This window comes from Cajanus cajan, chromosome 11 (assembly GCF_000230855.2).
Source record: "Cajanus cajan strain Asha chromosome 11, NIPB_CcT2T_4, whole genome shotgun sequence".
Lineage (NCBI taxonomy): Eukaryota > Viridiplantae > Streptophyta > Magnoliopsida > Fabales > Fabaceae > Cajanus > Cajanus cajan.
In genome coordinates, this window is record NC_138527.1 from 7609443 (window position 1) to 7623843 (window position 14401).

The 14401-nt window shown below is 42.5% G+C and overlaps 2 protein-coding genes across 2 annotated transcripts; both read right to left on the reverse strand.

Annotated features, from left to right (window-relative positions):
• Nucleotides 1-4030: 4030 nt before the first annotated feature.
• On the reverse strand, nucleotides 4031-5197 carry LOC145953323 (uncharacterized). The gene is made up of 4 exons (XM_083067263.1): nucleotides 4948-5197; nucleotides 4743-4866; nucleotides 4211-4475; nucleotides 4031-4096 (listed from the first exon to the last, which is right to left on the reverse strand). Exons 1-4 carry the CDS (start codon nucleotides 5195-5197, stop codon nucleotides 4031-4033), a joined length of 705 nt encoding a protein of 234 aa, XP_082923389.1.
• Nucleotides 5198-10740: 5543 nt separating this feature from the next.
• LOC109793588 (uncharacterized) lies at nucleotides 10741-11943 on the reverse strand. Its single transcript, XM_020353060.3, has one exon. The coding sequence runs from the start codon at nucleotides 11885-11887 to the stop codon at nucleotides 10853-10855; it is 1035 nt and encodes a 344-aa protein (XP_020208649.1). The 5' UTR covers nucleotides 11888-11943; the 3' UTR covers nucleotides 10741-10852.
• Nucleotides 11944-14401: the final 2458 nt, after the last annotated feature.

A 14401-nucleotide genomic window follows, 5' to 3' on the forward strand; every position in this document is an offset into this window, starting at 1 on the left:
GGCGCGACACAATCAAAGAGCACCAGGGGCTAGCGCGCCTGGCACAAGAGTACCCACGCCCAGCGCAGACTAGCCAGAGAGCTCAAGACTCAAAATGTGCCCGGCGCAATACCAATTGCGCCCAACGCAAATCCAGGCAGAGACTTTAAGGAGTCTCATGCGCCCGGCGTGCCTAAACCCGCGCTCGACACGGGGAAGGCAGAGCCCTCCCCAAGGTCTCGCGCCTAGCGCATTTCAAATTGCACCCAACGCCCCCTTGGCAGAGACTCCCAAGGAGTCTCCACGCCCAGCACGACATGGTCGCGCCCGGCGCCACGCCAGTAACCCAAAAACCTGTTACTCACTGATATCGCGCCCAGTGCGGTCCAAGTCACGCCCGGCGTGGGCCATCCAAAGGCTCACATTCTCAAGCTCGCCCAGCGCACACACCTTTGCGCCCGGCAGGCTTGCCTAAATGGAGCCCCCTAGGGGTCACGCGGCCGGCGCGAAAAACGGCGCCCAATGCTCAGCAACAACCCTCAAACTTTCAAAAACTTCATCAAATCCTGCAAAATCAGCCAGAAAACCAACATGCAATCCATCCAAAAGTCCACATTTTCATCAAACATCATGAAAAACACCTCATTTTCAGCATGCAACCATCAAACAAGCAAAAACCCAAATTTCACCCAAAACCCCGAAAACCTCGAAAACTCGAAAAAAAAATTTCTTCAATCTCAGCCAAGAATCATTCATCAACAAGCATCTAATGAGCTTCTAGGACTCATTTACAACCAAGGATCAGCAGAACCTAGCTTCCCTTACCTCGGTGAAGAATTCCGAGCCTCGGGACAGCGAGAAGACAATGAAGAAGGAGAAGAAATGGAGGAGAAGGAGCTTGAAAAGAAGAGAACTTCACACGGCTCAACTAAATTCGCCTAAACTTGATCAGCACCTAAACCACCACAGCCACCAAAATCAGAGAGAATGCACAAGGAGACCCACGGCAAAGAGTGTAAGTGAGTGTTTGAGAGAGAGAGAGTTGGGGAAAAGGAAGAAGTCCGTGCGGGGTCTCACAACCACCCCAACAACAGGAGTTTTCATCTCCGAAAACAGACTTACTTGGGAAAAGGAACGGATACCGCTCTGCACTGCTGCTCCACCTCCCAAGTAGCCTCACCAGTAGCTGCATCCCACAACACCTTCACCAGAGCAATAGACTTGCCTCTCAGCTCCTTCAGCTTATGATCAACGACAGTTACCGGCAACTTCTCAAAAGTCAGATTCTCCTTCACCCGCACATCATCCAGCTCCACCACATGACTAGGGTCATGCACATACTTCCTTAGCTGGGTCACATGAAATACATCGTGTAGGTTTGAAAGAGACGGTGGCAAAGCTAACCGATAAGCAACCGGACCGACACGTTGTATGATCTGATAGAGACCAACAAACCTCAGTGTCAACTTCCTTGCCCTCAGCGCTCTACCCACACCAGAAGTCGGGGTCACCTTCAGAAACACATGCTCCCCTTCAGCAAACTCCAAAGGCTTTCGCCTTTTTTCAGCATAGGATTTCTGCCTACTCTGAGCAATCTTCATCCTTTCCTGAATCAGCTTCACCTTCTCAGTAGTCTGTAGGATTAGTTCTGGTCCTACAACCACTAACTCACCATTTTGATACCAACACAGAGGAGTTCTACATCTCCTGCCATACAACGGCGCCATCCCAATACTAGCATGAAAGCTATTATTGTAAGTAAACTCAACTAGCGATAGGACCTCCTCCCAGCTCCCCAAGTGATCTAACACACAAGCCCTCAACAGATCCTCCAAGGACTAGATTGTCCTCTCTGACTGACCATCCGTCTGCAGATGATAAGTAGAACTCAGCTTCAACTTCGTGCCTAAGGCTTGATGTAGACTCTGCCAAAATCTAAAAGTGAACCTCGGATCTCTGTTTGAAATAATACTGGAAGGCACCCCGTGCAACCGTACTATTTTCCTCATATACAATTGTGTCAGCTTCTCCAAGGACCACTTGATGTTGACAGGCAAGAAATGCACACACTTGGTCAACCGATCAACAATCAACCAGATAGCATCACTATTCCTAGCTGACCTAGGCAACCCGACGATGAAGTCCATAGTGACACTATCCCACTTCCATTCCGGAATCTCCATCTGCTACATCAAACCACTCGGCTTCTGATGCTCCACCTTCGTCTTCTGACAGGTCAGACAGGCCGCCACATATTCAACTATGTCCCTCTTCATATCAGACCACCAAAAAGTCTTATTGAGGTCTTGGTACATCTTAGTCATACTAGGATGTATGCTAAGTCTGCTCTTGTGGCCTTCCTCCAACACAGCTTTCTTCAACTGAACATCATGAGGTATGCAAATTCTGCCCTTGAACCTCAAGATTCCATCTTCGCCCAGTTCAAAACCAACAGCCTTCTCGGTACCCAGCAACCCAAGAAGTTTCACCAACTCAACATCTTGCAACTATTTATGTCCAACCTGCCTCAAAAACTCACTAGTTATGGTAATCATTCCACAACTAATGTGGTCCTAAGCTAACTCCACACAGAGGTTCAGATCTCTGAACTGCTCAACCAGCTCCAGCTCTTTCACCATCATACTAGACATGTGGATGAATTTCCTACTCAGCGCATCCTCCACAACATTGGCCTTACCAGGATGATACATCAACTGGAAGTCATAATCCTTCAGAAACTCCATCCACCGCCTCTGTCTCATGTTCATCTCCTTCTGATCAAACAAGTACTTTAGACTCTTGTGATCACTGAAGAAGCTGAATCGAGCACCATACAAATAATGTCTCCATATCTACAAGGCAAACACAACAGCTACTAACTCCAAGTCATGAGTGGGATAATTCCTCTCATGATTCTTCAGTTGCCTTGAAGCATATGCCACCACTTTCCTGTTTTGCATCAGCCCGCACCCCAGACCCTAATGAGAAGCATCACAATACACATCAAAAGGTTCACAGAGTCGGGCAACACCAGCACAGGAGAAGTAGTCAACCTCCTTTTCAGCTCATCAAAACTTTGCTCATAGGCATCTGTCCAAATGAACGACTGCTCCTTCCTTGTCAGCTGGGTTAGAGGCGCTACTATCTTGGAGAATCCCTTAATGAACCTTCGATAGTAACCCGCTAAACCCACAAAACTTCGGATATCAGTGACAGTTCTTGGATGTTGCCACTACAACACCGACTTCACCTTAGCCGAATCAACAGCAATCCCTTCAGCTGAGATCACGTGTCCCAAGAATTTCACTTCATCCAACCAGAACTCACATTTTGAAAGCTTAGCGTACAGCTGCTTTGCCTTCAAAATCTCCAGCACCAACCTCAAGTGCTCTCCATGCTCCTCCGGGGTCCTTGAATAAATCAGGATGTCGTCAATAAACACCACCACAAATTTATCCAAGAAGGGCCGGAAGATCCTGTTCATGTAATCCATGAACACAGCCGGGGCGTTGGTCACACCAAACGGCATCACAACGTACTCATAGTGATCATACCTAGTCTTGAAAGCAGCCTTTGGTATGTCACCCTCCTTCACCCTGATCTGGTGATAACCTGACCTCAAGTCAATCTTCGAGAAAACCGATGCTCCCTTCAGTTGATCCATCAAGTCATTTATCCGGAGAAGTGGATATTTGTTCTTAATGGTCAACTTGTTCAACTGTCGGTAATCAACACACAGTCGACTACCTCCATCTTTCTTCTTCACCAACAACACAGGAGCACTCCACGGTGAAACACTCGGCCGCACCAACTGCTTCTCCAATAGATCCTCCAACTGACCTTTCAGCTCAACCAACTCAGCAAGAGCCATCCTATAGGGAGCCACCGACACTGGCTCCGCACCTGGAACCAAGTCAATGCTAAACTCCATCTCCCTAGCAGGAGGCAACCCAGGCACCTCATCAGGGAACACCTCAGCAAAATCTCTCACCACGTCAATCTCAACTATAACCTTTTCGGTCTCCACACTCATGGCAGCAAGCAGAAGACATCACTCTACTCTATCCCTCAGCAATGATTCAGCTTGACCAGCCGAAATCAACAACTCATCCTCCTCCTGAGGAAAGATCAACCGCCTATTGGCACAATCTATAAGGATGCGATTGGCATACAACCAATCCATCCCTAAGATTATGTCAATATCCACCAAAGGTAAACAGATCAAGTTCACCTTATACTTCTTCCCATTCACAACAACAGGACAGCCAACACACAACTCAGAAGCAACTATCGAAGCAGAAGCAGGCGTCGACACTAGCAGTCTCAACCCCAAATCACACACCGACACATCCAGCATAGTAGCACAAGCATAGGAAATAAAGGAGTGGGAAGCTCCAGAATCAAACAAAAACATCACATCCTTACCGGCAGCTTTACCCTTCCACTTCACATGGTCAGAAGAAGTCGAAGCCTCAGCCCCAGTCAAGGCGAATACTCTGCCAGCAATAGTGGGTCTATCACCCCTCTGAGCATCGCCTCTCTACACATCACTCCTCTGAGCACCCCTCTCTGGTCTGTTTCTGGTGGGACAATTGGTCGACTCATGACCCATCTGGTGGCACCTGAAATACCGACTCTCTGTGTGTGGACAATCCTTGACAAAATAGGGCCCAACACACCTATAGCATCTAAGAGTGGCACCTCCACCCTGTCTCCCTCCTCTAGCAGCCTTAGTAGGTTGCCTAATGACAGGACCCCCCTACTGTGATTGAGGTCTATCATATGGCTTCCTCTGATTTTCTCCTCTCTTAGACCCAGCTGGTCCCTCAGCAGTCTTCATCACACGGTTGCCACCTTCCAACCGCTCAACAACCTTCGCCTTCTCCACTAAGGCCAGAAACTCGGTGATGGCCATAGGCACCACCACCCTCTTCAGCTCTTGTCTCAAGCCCTCAACAAATTTCCTACATTTCCAGGCCTCAGATATAGCTTGCGAATAGAAACGAGCCAGGTGCTCGAATCTCATTGCATACTCAGATACAGACAGCCCGCCCTGGTGCAACCGCATGAAGTTAGCCTCCTTGGCATGTCTCACACTCTCCGGGAAGTACTTCTCCAGGAACACCCTCCTGAAACACTCCCAGTCAACAACTACTCCTCTAGCAGTAAGCATATGGTGAGTATCCCTCCACCAATGCTCAGCCTCTCCTACCAGCATGTAGACAGCATATGCCAGCCTCCTCTCTTGAGAACATCCCAACACTATGAAGATCTTCTCCAGCTCATAGATCTAGTGGTCCGCTACCTCTGGGTCTGCATCTCCCTTGAACTGTGGAGGATGGCATTTCCGGAACTTAGCTAGATCCTGACTCTCCTGTGACCCCACGGGCCTTGCTGCACCAGCCGCAGCTCTATCAGTGTTCATCCGAGCAAAATAAGCATTTTGCTACTGCATAGCCATAGCCATCATCTCCATGGCACGGGCTATCTGCTCATTGGTTCTAGTCATTGTCTACAAAAGTAACATCATCTTCAGTATACAATAACTAAACCAAATAACAATCAACAGCATAACAAAACAACACAGCAAAACAACACAACACACAGCTCAACACAACAAAAGCCTAAAGGAACCACCCACATAGAGTGTCCACTAGACTCAACCTGCTCTGATACCACTAAAGTGTAACGACCCAGCTGGTCACTACACACAACTCAACACCACAACACCACATAGAAAGAACAAGTATATATATATAAAGAACTAGAATATATACACAAGGTCCATTCTGGGGTTAACATCAGAGTATACAAATTTCATCCAACAATGCCACACTAGGTAACTAAAACAACAAAACATCAAAAAGAACCAGCTCTATCTACCAGCTGCAGACTTGCCTCAACTCACCAACCTAGCCTTGCTCTGCTCCCATATAACATATGATCATCGCAGTCCAAACACATGAAACAACAAAGGGTAAGCTAGTGAAAAGAATCAAGGTACATATATATAAAAATACATGAATAATAAACAGCTACAGCTATCAACACATTATCAGCATACGACTCATCAACTATACAACATAAACGGCAATAAACACACAATGCATTGTCACGCATATCAGCTCGGAGATATCCTACAACAACTCAGCCTTACGGCCTACAACAGCTCAGCCTTACGGCCTACAACAGTTTATATCAGCATACAGCACAACACATCTTACAACATTAACAGCATACAACACAGTTCACACATCATAATTCAGCATTAATAATTCACAATACAACAATATATTATCGTTCAACTCCCAATATTCATCAATAATAGCTCAGCTCAGCATAAAACAACATTTATCAGCATTTCACAACATCTAACAGCATATAGCTAAACATCACCTCCGCGCCCAGCGCACTCATGGTCGCGCCCGGCGCAGCACAACCAGAGAGCACCAGGGGCTAGCGCGCCCAGCGCAAGAGTACCCATGCCCAACGCAAACCAGCCAGAGAGCTCAAGGCTCAAAATCTGCCCGGCGTAAACCTAGGCAGAGACTCTAAGGAGTCTCATGCGCCCGGCGTGCTTAAACCCGTGCTCGGCCCGGGGAAGGCAGAGACCTCCCCAAGGTCTCACGCCCAGCGCAATTCAAATTACGCCCAGCGCCCCCTTGGTAGAGACTCCCAAGGAGTCTCCACGCCCAGCGCGACATGGTCGCACCCGGCGCCACGCCAGTAACCCAAAAACCTGTTACTCACTGATATTGTGCCCGACGCGGTCCAAGTCACGCCCGGCGTGGACCATCCAGAGGCTCACATTCTCTAGCTCGCTCGGCGCAGACACCTTTGTGCCCGGCAGGCTTGCCTAAATGGAGCCCCTTGAGGGTCACGCGCCCGACGTGAAGAACGGCGCTAGTGTGATGCTCAGCAGCAACCCTCAAACTTTCAAAAAGTTCATCAAATCCTGCAAAATCAGCCAGAAAACCAACATGCAATCTATCCAAAAGTCCACATTTTCATCAAACATCATGAAAAACACCTCATTTTCAACATGCAACCATCAAACAAGCAAAAACCCAAATTTTACCCAAAACCCCGAAAACCCGAAAACGAATTTTCTTCAATCTCAGCCAAGAATCATTCATCAACAAGCATCTAATGAGCTTCTAGGACTCATTTACAACGAAGGATCAGCAAAACCTAGCTTCCCTTACCTCGGTGAAGAATTCCGAGCCTCGAGACAGTGAGAAGACAATGAAGAAGGAGAAGAAATGGAGGAGAAGGAGCTTGAAAAGAAGAGAACTCCACATGGCTCAACTAGCTCTGCCTAAACTTGATCAGCACCTAAACCACCACAGCCACCAAAATCAGAGAGAATGCACAAGGAGACCCACGACAAAGAGAGTGAGTGTTTGAGAGAAAGAGAGTTGGGGAAAAGGAAGAAGTCCGTGCGGGGTCTCACAAATTTATTTATGATCCCTCAAATTTAAAACTGTTATTTTTAGTCCCTATAGTTTTCAAAAATCTTGTTTTAATCCTTCAAATCACCAATAACATATATAAAAATAGAAAATTAAGATGATTATGCAATATCTATTAGATTTAATGTGATAGTTTCACTAACAGATACACCAATAGGTAAATTTTATGTAATAATATTTGACAAATTTCTTAATAAAAATTAAATATAACGACTAAAATAAGATTTTTTTTTTAAATTACAGGAACTAAAAATATCAACTTTAGATTTGAGAGACCAAAAATAAATTTATCCTAAATTTGACGGACTAAAAACATATTTAAGTCTAATAAGTATTAAAATGAGAGTTTTTTTTTTAAAAAAAAAAATAGCTTGCATTCTACTTCTCAATAGATTTTAGCACCAACATACGTTCTCAATCAATATATTAATAACCCAGATAAGAATCAACTTGCCAGTTGCACTTCCAATTTTTCAGGTTACAGTGACAAACATGTGTTAGCTTCCTAAAATACTAGATTATGATGTTTTTTAATCGTTAACAAGGACCTTTTGAAAGTTGCGGATAATTTCCTCAAAGCAATGCTTGGACTTAAAAGTACTGGATTTGACAATTTCGTTTTCTATTCCTGCCTTCCTCAATTTCTCTGTTTATAGAATTTCTGGCCACCTGTGTGCTAAATGACAGCCATAATATGAGATCCAAACAATTTTAAAACTCTAAGCATTTCGCACTCTGACATCGAACAATAGCCCCATGAAATTAAGCAGCTGACAACTTCAGGTTTTACATTCGATTAACTGTTCAAAGCTTGAAATCATCCCACAAAATGTTATATCTAGCTTGAAGAAGTTGGAAGCTTAGTATAGGGAAAAAAGCTTTTTGGAATGTCATAAAGGAGTATAGAATGAATGGACCAAATAAAATAAAATAAGAAATATAGAATGCATGAACTAAATAAAATAAAATATGGAATGTGAACACCTCGGCATTCCTGCGGATGGTCCAGACTCCAGAGATAGTGTTATTGGCCATCTGTCGCTTGTAGGAACGCATTGATCCTTAGAAGTTAGGTAGATGTAAAACTAACATTTTATAGTTCAGGGAAGTATGCTTAAAAAATAAAAACGTAAATCTATTAAATGACCGATTCTTCAACGTTATCTTTCTGTCTTTCTACACCTGAAGAGCTAAATTGATAACATTAATCCTTGAAAGATGGATACCACCATTTTCATACTTTATATATGAAATGAATTTTGCCCTTCACAGGGACCAAATAGGCATAAAGAAATTACTTCATTGATTGTCTTTTTAATCCTTCATGACCTAAATGGTGATTTCCAACCGGAACCGTTAATGTCTACCTAGTGATAGAAGATTGAAGTAATATACATATGATCTTAAGTTTAAATTGGTGTTGTTATTGTAATTTCGATAGATTAAAAAAAAAAAAAAACTGATGTAAACAACTTCAAATCTTTTTGTTTTAGTCCCTTAAAGATTTGACTATATAAGTGTGTGTGCAAAATACAAGTAGTCTATGGCTTCTACCAATCATTAGACTATATGTGTTTAATTCAACTTATATTTTTGAACATGAGACATTTCTACTAATTAATACTACCACTCAACTATTTCGCACTAGCAATACACTCCTTCAAACACATTTCTATTAATGGTTAAAATTCATTAGAAATTATAAAATTGTGAATAAGATTTATTAAATAATAAGTTAGATCAACAAAATTTTGTGATTTTCATTAAGTTGCAAACAATGATAAAAAGTGGGTTCAAAGAGTGTATTGCTAGCATTTTTCATTTTTTCAAACCTTGAATTTTCTCTGTATTTGATCAAACGGAAAAACAATTGAAATAAATTAAAGCAGACGGGTGTCTTTACAAGTGCAAGGTAAGAGTGTTTTCTAAAGGTTCAAGCAACCAAACATGAATTACCATTGTTTCAACTGTCATGTGAAAGGAGAAAATCATTATGAAGAGCAATAAAGGTCAAAACATAAGTCACAGCAGTAAAATATACATGAAGATGGATAGCCCCACCAATCAATTACCATACCATATCACATCTCGAGACATAATGCACTAAGATATCAACTATTACCTGACATATTTCTTCTAGTTCCAATTTAAGGTATGTGGAGATGCACCTGTATAACCATGACAGGAGAAATCACAGAACACACCATCGTCGCTTTATAGCAACATGTATAAGGGAAAAAGGAAAACACAAGAACACAAAAACTTAAAATTATTTTGGCCCCTTTTTACTCAACCACCACGTCAAATGAACCAAATTAGACCATAAATATCATAACAACATGTATATTTTAACAAAACATAGAACACTGGTAACTAGAGAACTAAGCATTACAATCATATATGGGTCCATGAGGGAATTTTTATTGTTATCAGAAGAACCCAGTCAAATAGGAAATTCAATGTTATGAGTGACACAGAATAGCACTAAGTTGAAAGCTGAGAGTCCCGTAATTTATACTTAAAGAGATCAAATAATTAGCTTTCTATGTAATCAAGTGGTATATAATTCAATAATCACAAGCTCTCATTCATTTATCTGCATGCCAACCCAATCCATGCTATTCAATCCCATTGATCAAGACTATCTATCATTCATGGAATAGCCTTTAAAATGTTTTCAGTTGGCAGTGCCTAAGGTCTTGAATTGGTTGCAGTCATGTGGTTTCTGATGTTACAGTAAATGAATGTGTCCGATACAATCGCAAAGAACTCCAAAACAATGATACTGCAGTTGCACACACCATGATTTAAAACCTTAGTAGTGTCGTATATGGCACACATTCAATGAGGCATATTAGATGCAAGCAGTGTACCAAATCAAGCCAAACTATTAGGAGTACAAGCATACACATGAAAAATAGAAGCCACAACACCGTCATCATCAGCATTTTTGAAATATTTTAGTCCTTTCTAATTCAATGACCATGACAAATGAACCAAACTAAACCATAAATATCACAACAAGAATGAGATACAGAGTACACAAAATACCAGAGCATCTACTAACTACAATCATACAAGGGTCCAAGAGGCAATTTTTATGGCCATCATAAGAACCCAAATGAAAAACAAAGAAGTAAGTAAAATGCTATGAATGAGATTGAGACAGAATAACAGCTAAGTTGAGAGCTGAGATTCCCATAATTCATGCTCCTCTCCATGTAATTACGCATTAAGAAAGCAGTTAATGCGTAACATGCATTTTGTTGCAGAAATAAGAATCAAAATCTTGCGATCAAAGAGTCGATTTCATTCAAAAGATTAAAAGCACATCAACGAACTACATCACGTGATTTACAAAAAATCCAAATTTAATTAAAAAAAAAACCTCTCGGATTAATTCATTCACTCCAGTACTTCTCATCACCCTCTTTATCCTCTCCCTGGTCACTCTCAGAACCATCCATCTTGAAACGCATGACATCCTCGAGGGCCGCATTGCGAAAGAGCCCCACATCGACGGCGCCACTGACCATGTGATACCCACGCGACCTCATATCCCTGGGCCCGTCGTAGGGCGTGGCGAAGCCGGCGAGGTAGGCCCCACCGGCAGGCGCAACGTCGTGGTTTCGGGTCTCCAAGACCTTCCTCTCGGCCTCCCAGAGAGTCTCCTTGACTCTCTTATTCCCGGGGTCCCACAGGTAGCCCAAGCTGGCGCTGAGATCCAAGGGCCCCATCTGCACGCAGTCCACGCCGTCAACGGCCGCGATCTCTCGCGCGTTGCGCACGCCCTCCTGGGACTCCACCTGGCACATCACCAGAAGCTCGTCCAGGTAGCTGCCGAGGTAGCCCTCGTCGAGGCCGTACTTGGAGGCGCGGACGATGGGGTGGGCGGCGCCGCGGACCCCGGAGGGGGGGAAGCGGCAGGAGGAGACGGCCAGGCGGGCGGACTCGGGGGTGTCGATCATGGGGAACATGAGGCCCTGGGGGCCCAGGTCGAGGGCTTTCTTGGCCCAGGTGGGGGAGGAGTCCGGGAGGCGGAGGATGGCGGCGGTGTTGGCGGCGGCGAGGGCGTGGAGGCAGGGGAGGGCGTGGGCGGTGGCGGCGGGGCCGTGCTCCATGTCGACGACCACGAAGTCGTAGCCGGCGAGGGCGGCGATCTCTGCGAGGGTGGGGGAGAAGGAGAGGAGGAAGAGGCCGTAGAGGGTTTCGCCGTTGCGGAGGCGTGACTTGAGGTTGAGGGGGGAGAGGGTGGAGGAGGAGGAAGAAGTGCGGGAGGATCTGGGAATGTTGGATTTGGAAATGCGAGGGGTGAGAGCTAGAGAATGGGGTTTTGGGAGGAGAAGGGTAGAGAAGGTGGTTCTTCTTGCTGGGGGGGACCAGATGGTGGTGCTGGTGGGGGTGATGCTGCTTATGCTTATGCTCATGCTCCCCATTCTTCTGTTGCTTACTCTACTCACTACTCACTCTACTCACTCTCAAATGATGCTCTATCAGTATAACCGTAGTTTTAAAAACCCGACCGGTTATCGATCCGGTTAAGATACTGACTCAGTGGATCAAAGATTGAAACGGTGGGTCACTAGTTAAATTGCATGACTTAATTTTTATTTATTTATATTAAAAAATATTCATATTAAATATATTTTATACTTATAAATTTTAATAAATTCATATTTTATTTTAAATTTTAAATTTTCTATCTTATTTAAAATTATTTTTATTTTTTTTATAAAAAAATATATAAAAAATTACATGTTAAACTGTATATTAATACAAATTAAAAATACAAATAATATGTACATATATAATATGCTTGCAATTGATATCACAAAATAATATATGTAATATTTACATAGATATTATATTATTAAATATATAATTTAATATTAATAATATACTATAAAAGTTATTTAAGTTATATATATTATAAACAAATACATTAGAACAAATATTCATTGTTATATTTAATAAGAATCTTTGTTCTTCAATTAAGAGATTCAATTTTCATTATTATTTTTGTGATTTTTGGTCCCTTAAAAAAAATTTAAAAAAAAAAAGAAAAAATTGGTTGAACCGGTTTGACCCACCGTTTCACCGGTTGAACCGGAAAATTGACCGGTTCAATTCGATTTAAAACGGGTTGACTGCATAACCGATCCAACTTAAAATTCGGACCGGCTGGACCACCGGTTCCTGATCCGACCAACCGGTTCGATCCGGGTTTTTAAACACTGAGTATCACCATCTGTTGCCAATTTTGTCTTCTCAGATTTTATTATTATTTTATTTATAATACTTGTTTGTTTTATTAAAAGGAATCAATTTGAATGGACTTTGAGCTAAAATTTCAATTGATCTAAATAATGAATGGCTACTTTTTTTAATTAACATTCAATATTATCTTCGATTTTGAAGAGATAGATGAGTTTTTTTTTAATAATTATAAGTAACATAATTATTTTGACTTATGAATATATATATATATATATATATATATATATATATATATATATATATATATAACTCATATTCATATTCATTATAAATAATAATTAGTGACTCAGTCAATAGATATCAATATTAACTATCATTATTACCATTTACATTTTTATTGTGTATTATCTTTTTTTTGTGTAATTATTTAATTATTACATGTACTTTTCTTTTTGAAAAAAAAGGTAGATATGTTATAGCATCACTATGCGAAGGAGGTTCTTAACTAGGTTAGTAGCGCGCAACGCACCAATCATGTGCTCTACATCAAGAATGGCTAAAATTAAAAAGAAAGGTAAAAGTACAAGGTGGGGGGACCACACCAAAACCCACGAAAAAGAAAATAAAAGTTATAAAAGTAATGCTAACAATACCAAACAAGTGGCATAGTCAAAACCGTATCATCTAAACTATATACATAAACCCCCTAAATCTCCAAAGACAATTTAGGAGAGCTTAGAATTTTTGGCAGCCTTTGTTCTAGACCGCAGCTTATAGGCATTATATTTCTGTTGTGCTTCAACAATCTCATTGACCTTCCAGAACTTCAGAGCATTGGGGTCGTAGTAAGGATTGCGTGGGGGAGGGCCATCCTCACTGGAATCAGAATCAGTCTATGGATCCTTTTCCACCCTACAACTTTGGTTGTTGGATAAATCCTCCAAGGTTGGCATGCCTGCTAGAGACTCATCTACATGTCTGACTGCAACTGATAAAATAGTTGATGCATCAGCACAACCAAAAGTTATAGCAACTGCTACATTCGGCCCAACTGGTGCAGATACACATTTCTGTATATCAGAAGCAAATGCTGCATCCGCATTACAATTCGCAGTTGCTAAATGAGCAGCTACTCCAACATCCTTGATCACAGGAGCAATAGCAGCTGCATTCTCCAAGACTGACCCTGGCTGCACCGTTAAGCATGGCTGGACTGGGACAAAATTAGCAACTGAGTCACCTACTGCATGATCAAGAGCCAAATTTGACACAGCTGCTGCACCAACATTAAGGGTCACAATTGCAGCAACTGGTGCATTTTATATAGCTACTACTGAAACCAAAACAGTAGCTGAATCACTTGCTGCATGATCAGAACGAGCACCGACTAACTGAAATGAACTAGCACCCTCCAGATTGGGAACGGCCCGTTCTAGGCTACTAAATCAGCCACATTTTTTTTTACGTTACAATACCTCCCAACAAATAGGAATTTTCGTCCCCGAAAATAGGCTTACCTGAAAAGAGAAATGGATACTGTTCCTTGAACTGACTCTCCACCTCCCAGGTAGCCTCACCAGTAGCTGCATCCCAAAGAATCTTCACCAAGCTGATAGGCTTGCCACAAAGCTTCTTCAACTTGTGATCAACCACAGCTACCGGTCTCTTCTTATAGGTCAAGTTCTCTCTAAATTGTACCTCATCTATCTCTACCACTTGACTCGGGTCTTTGA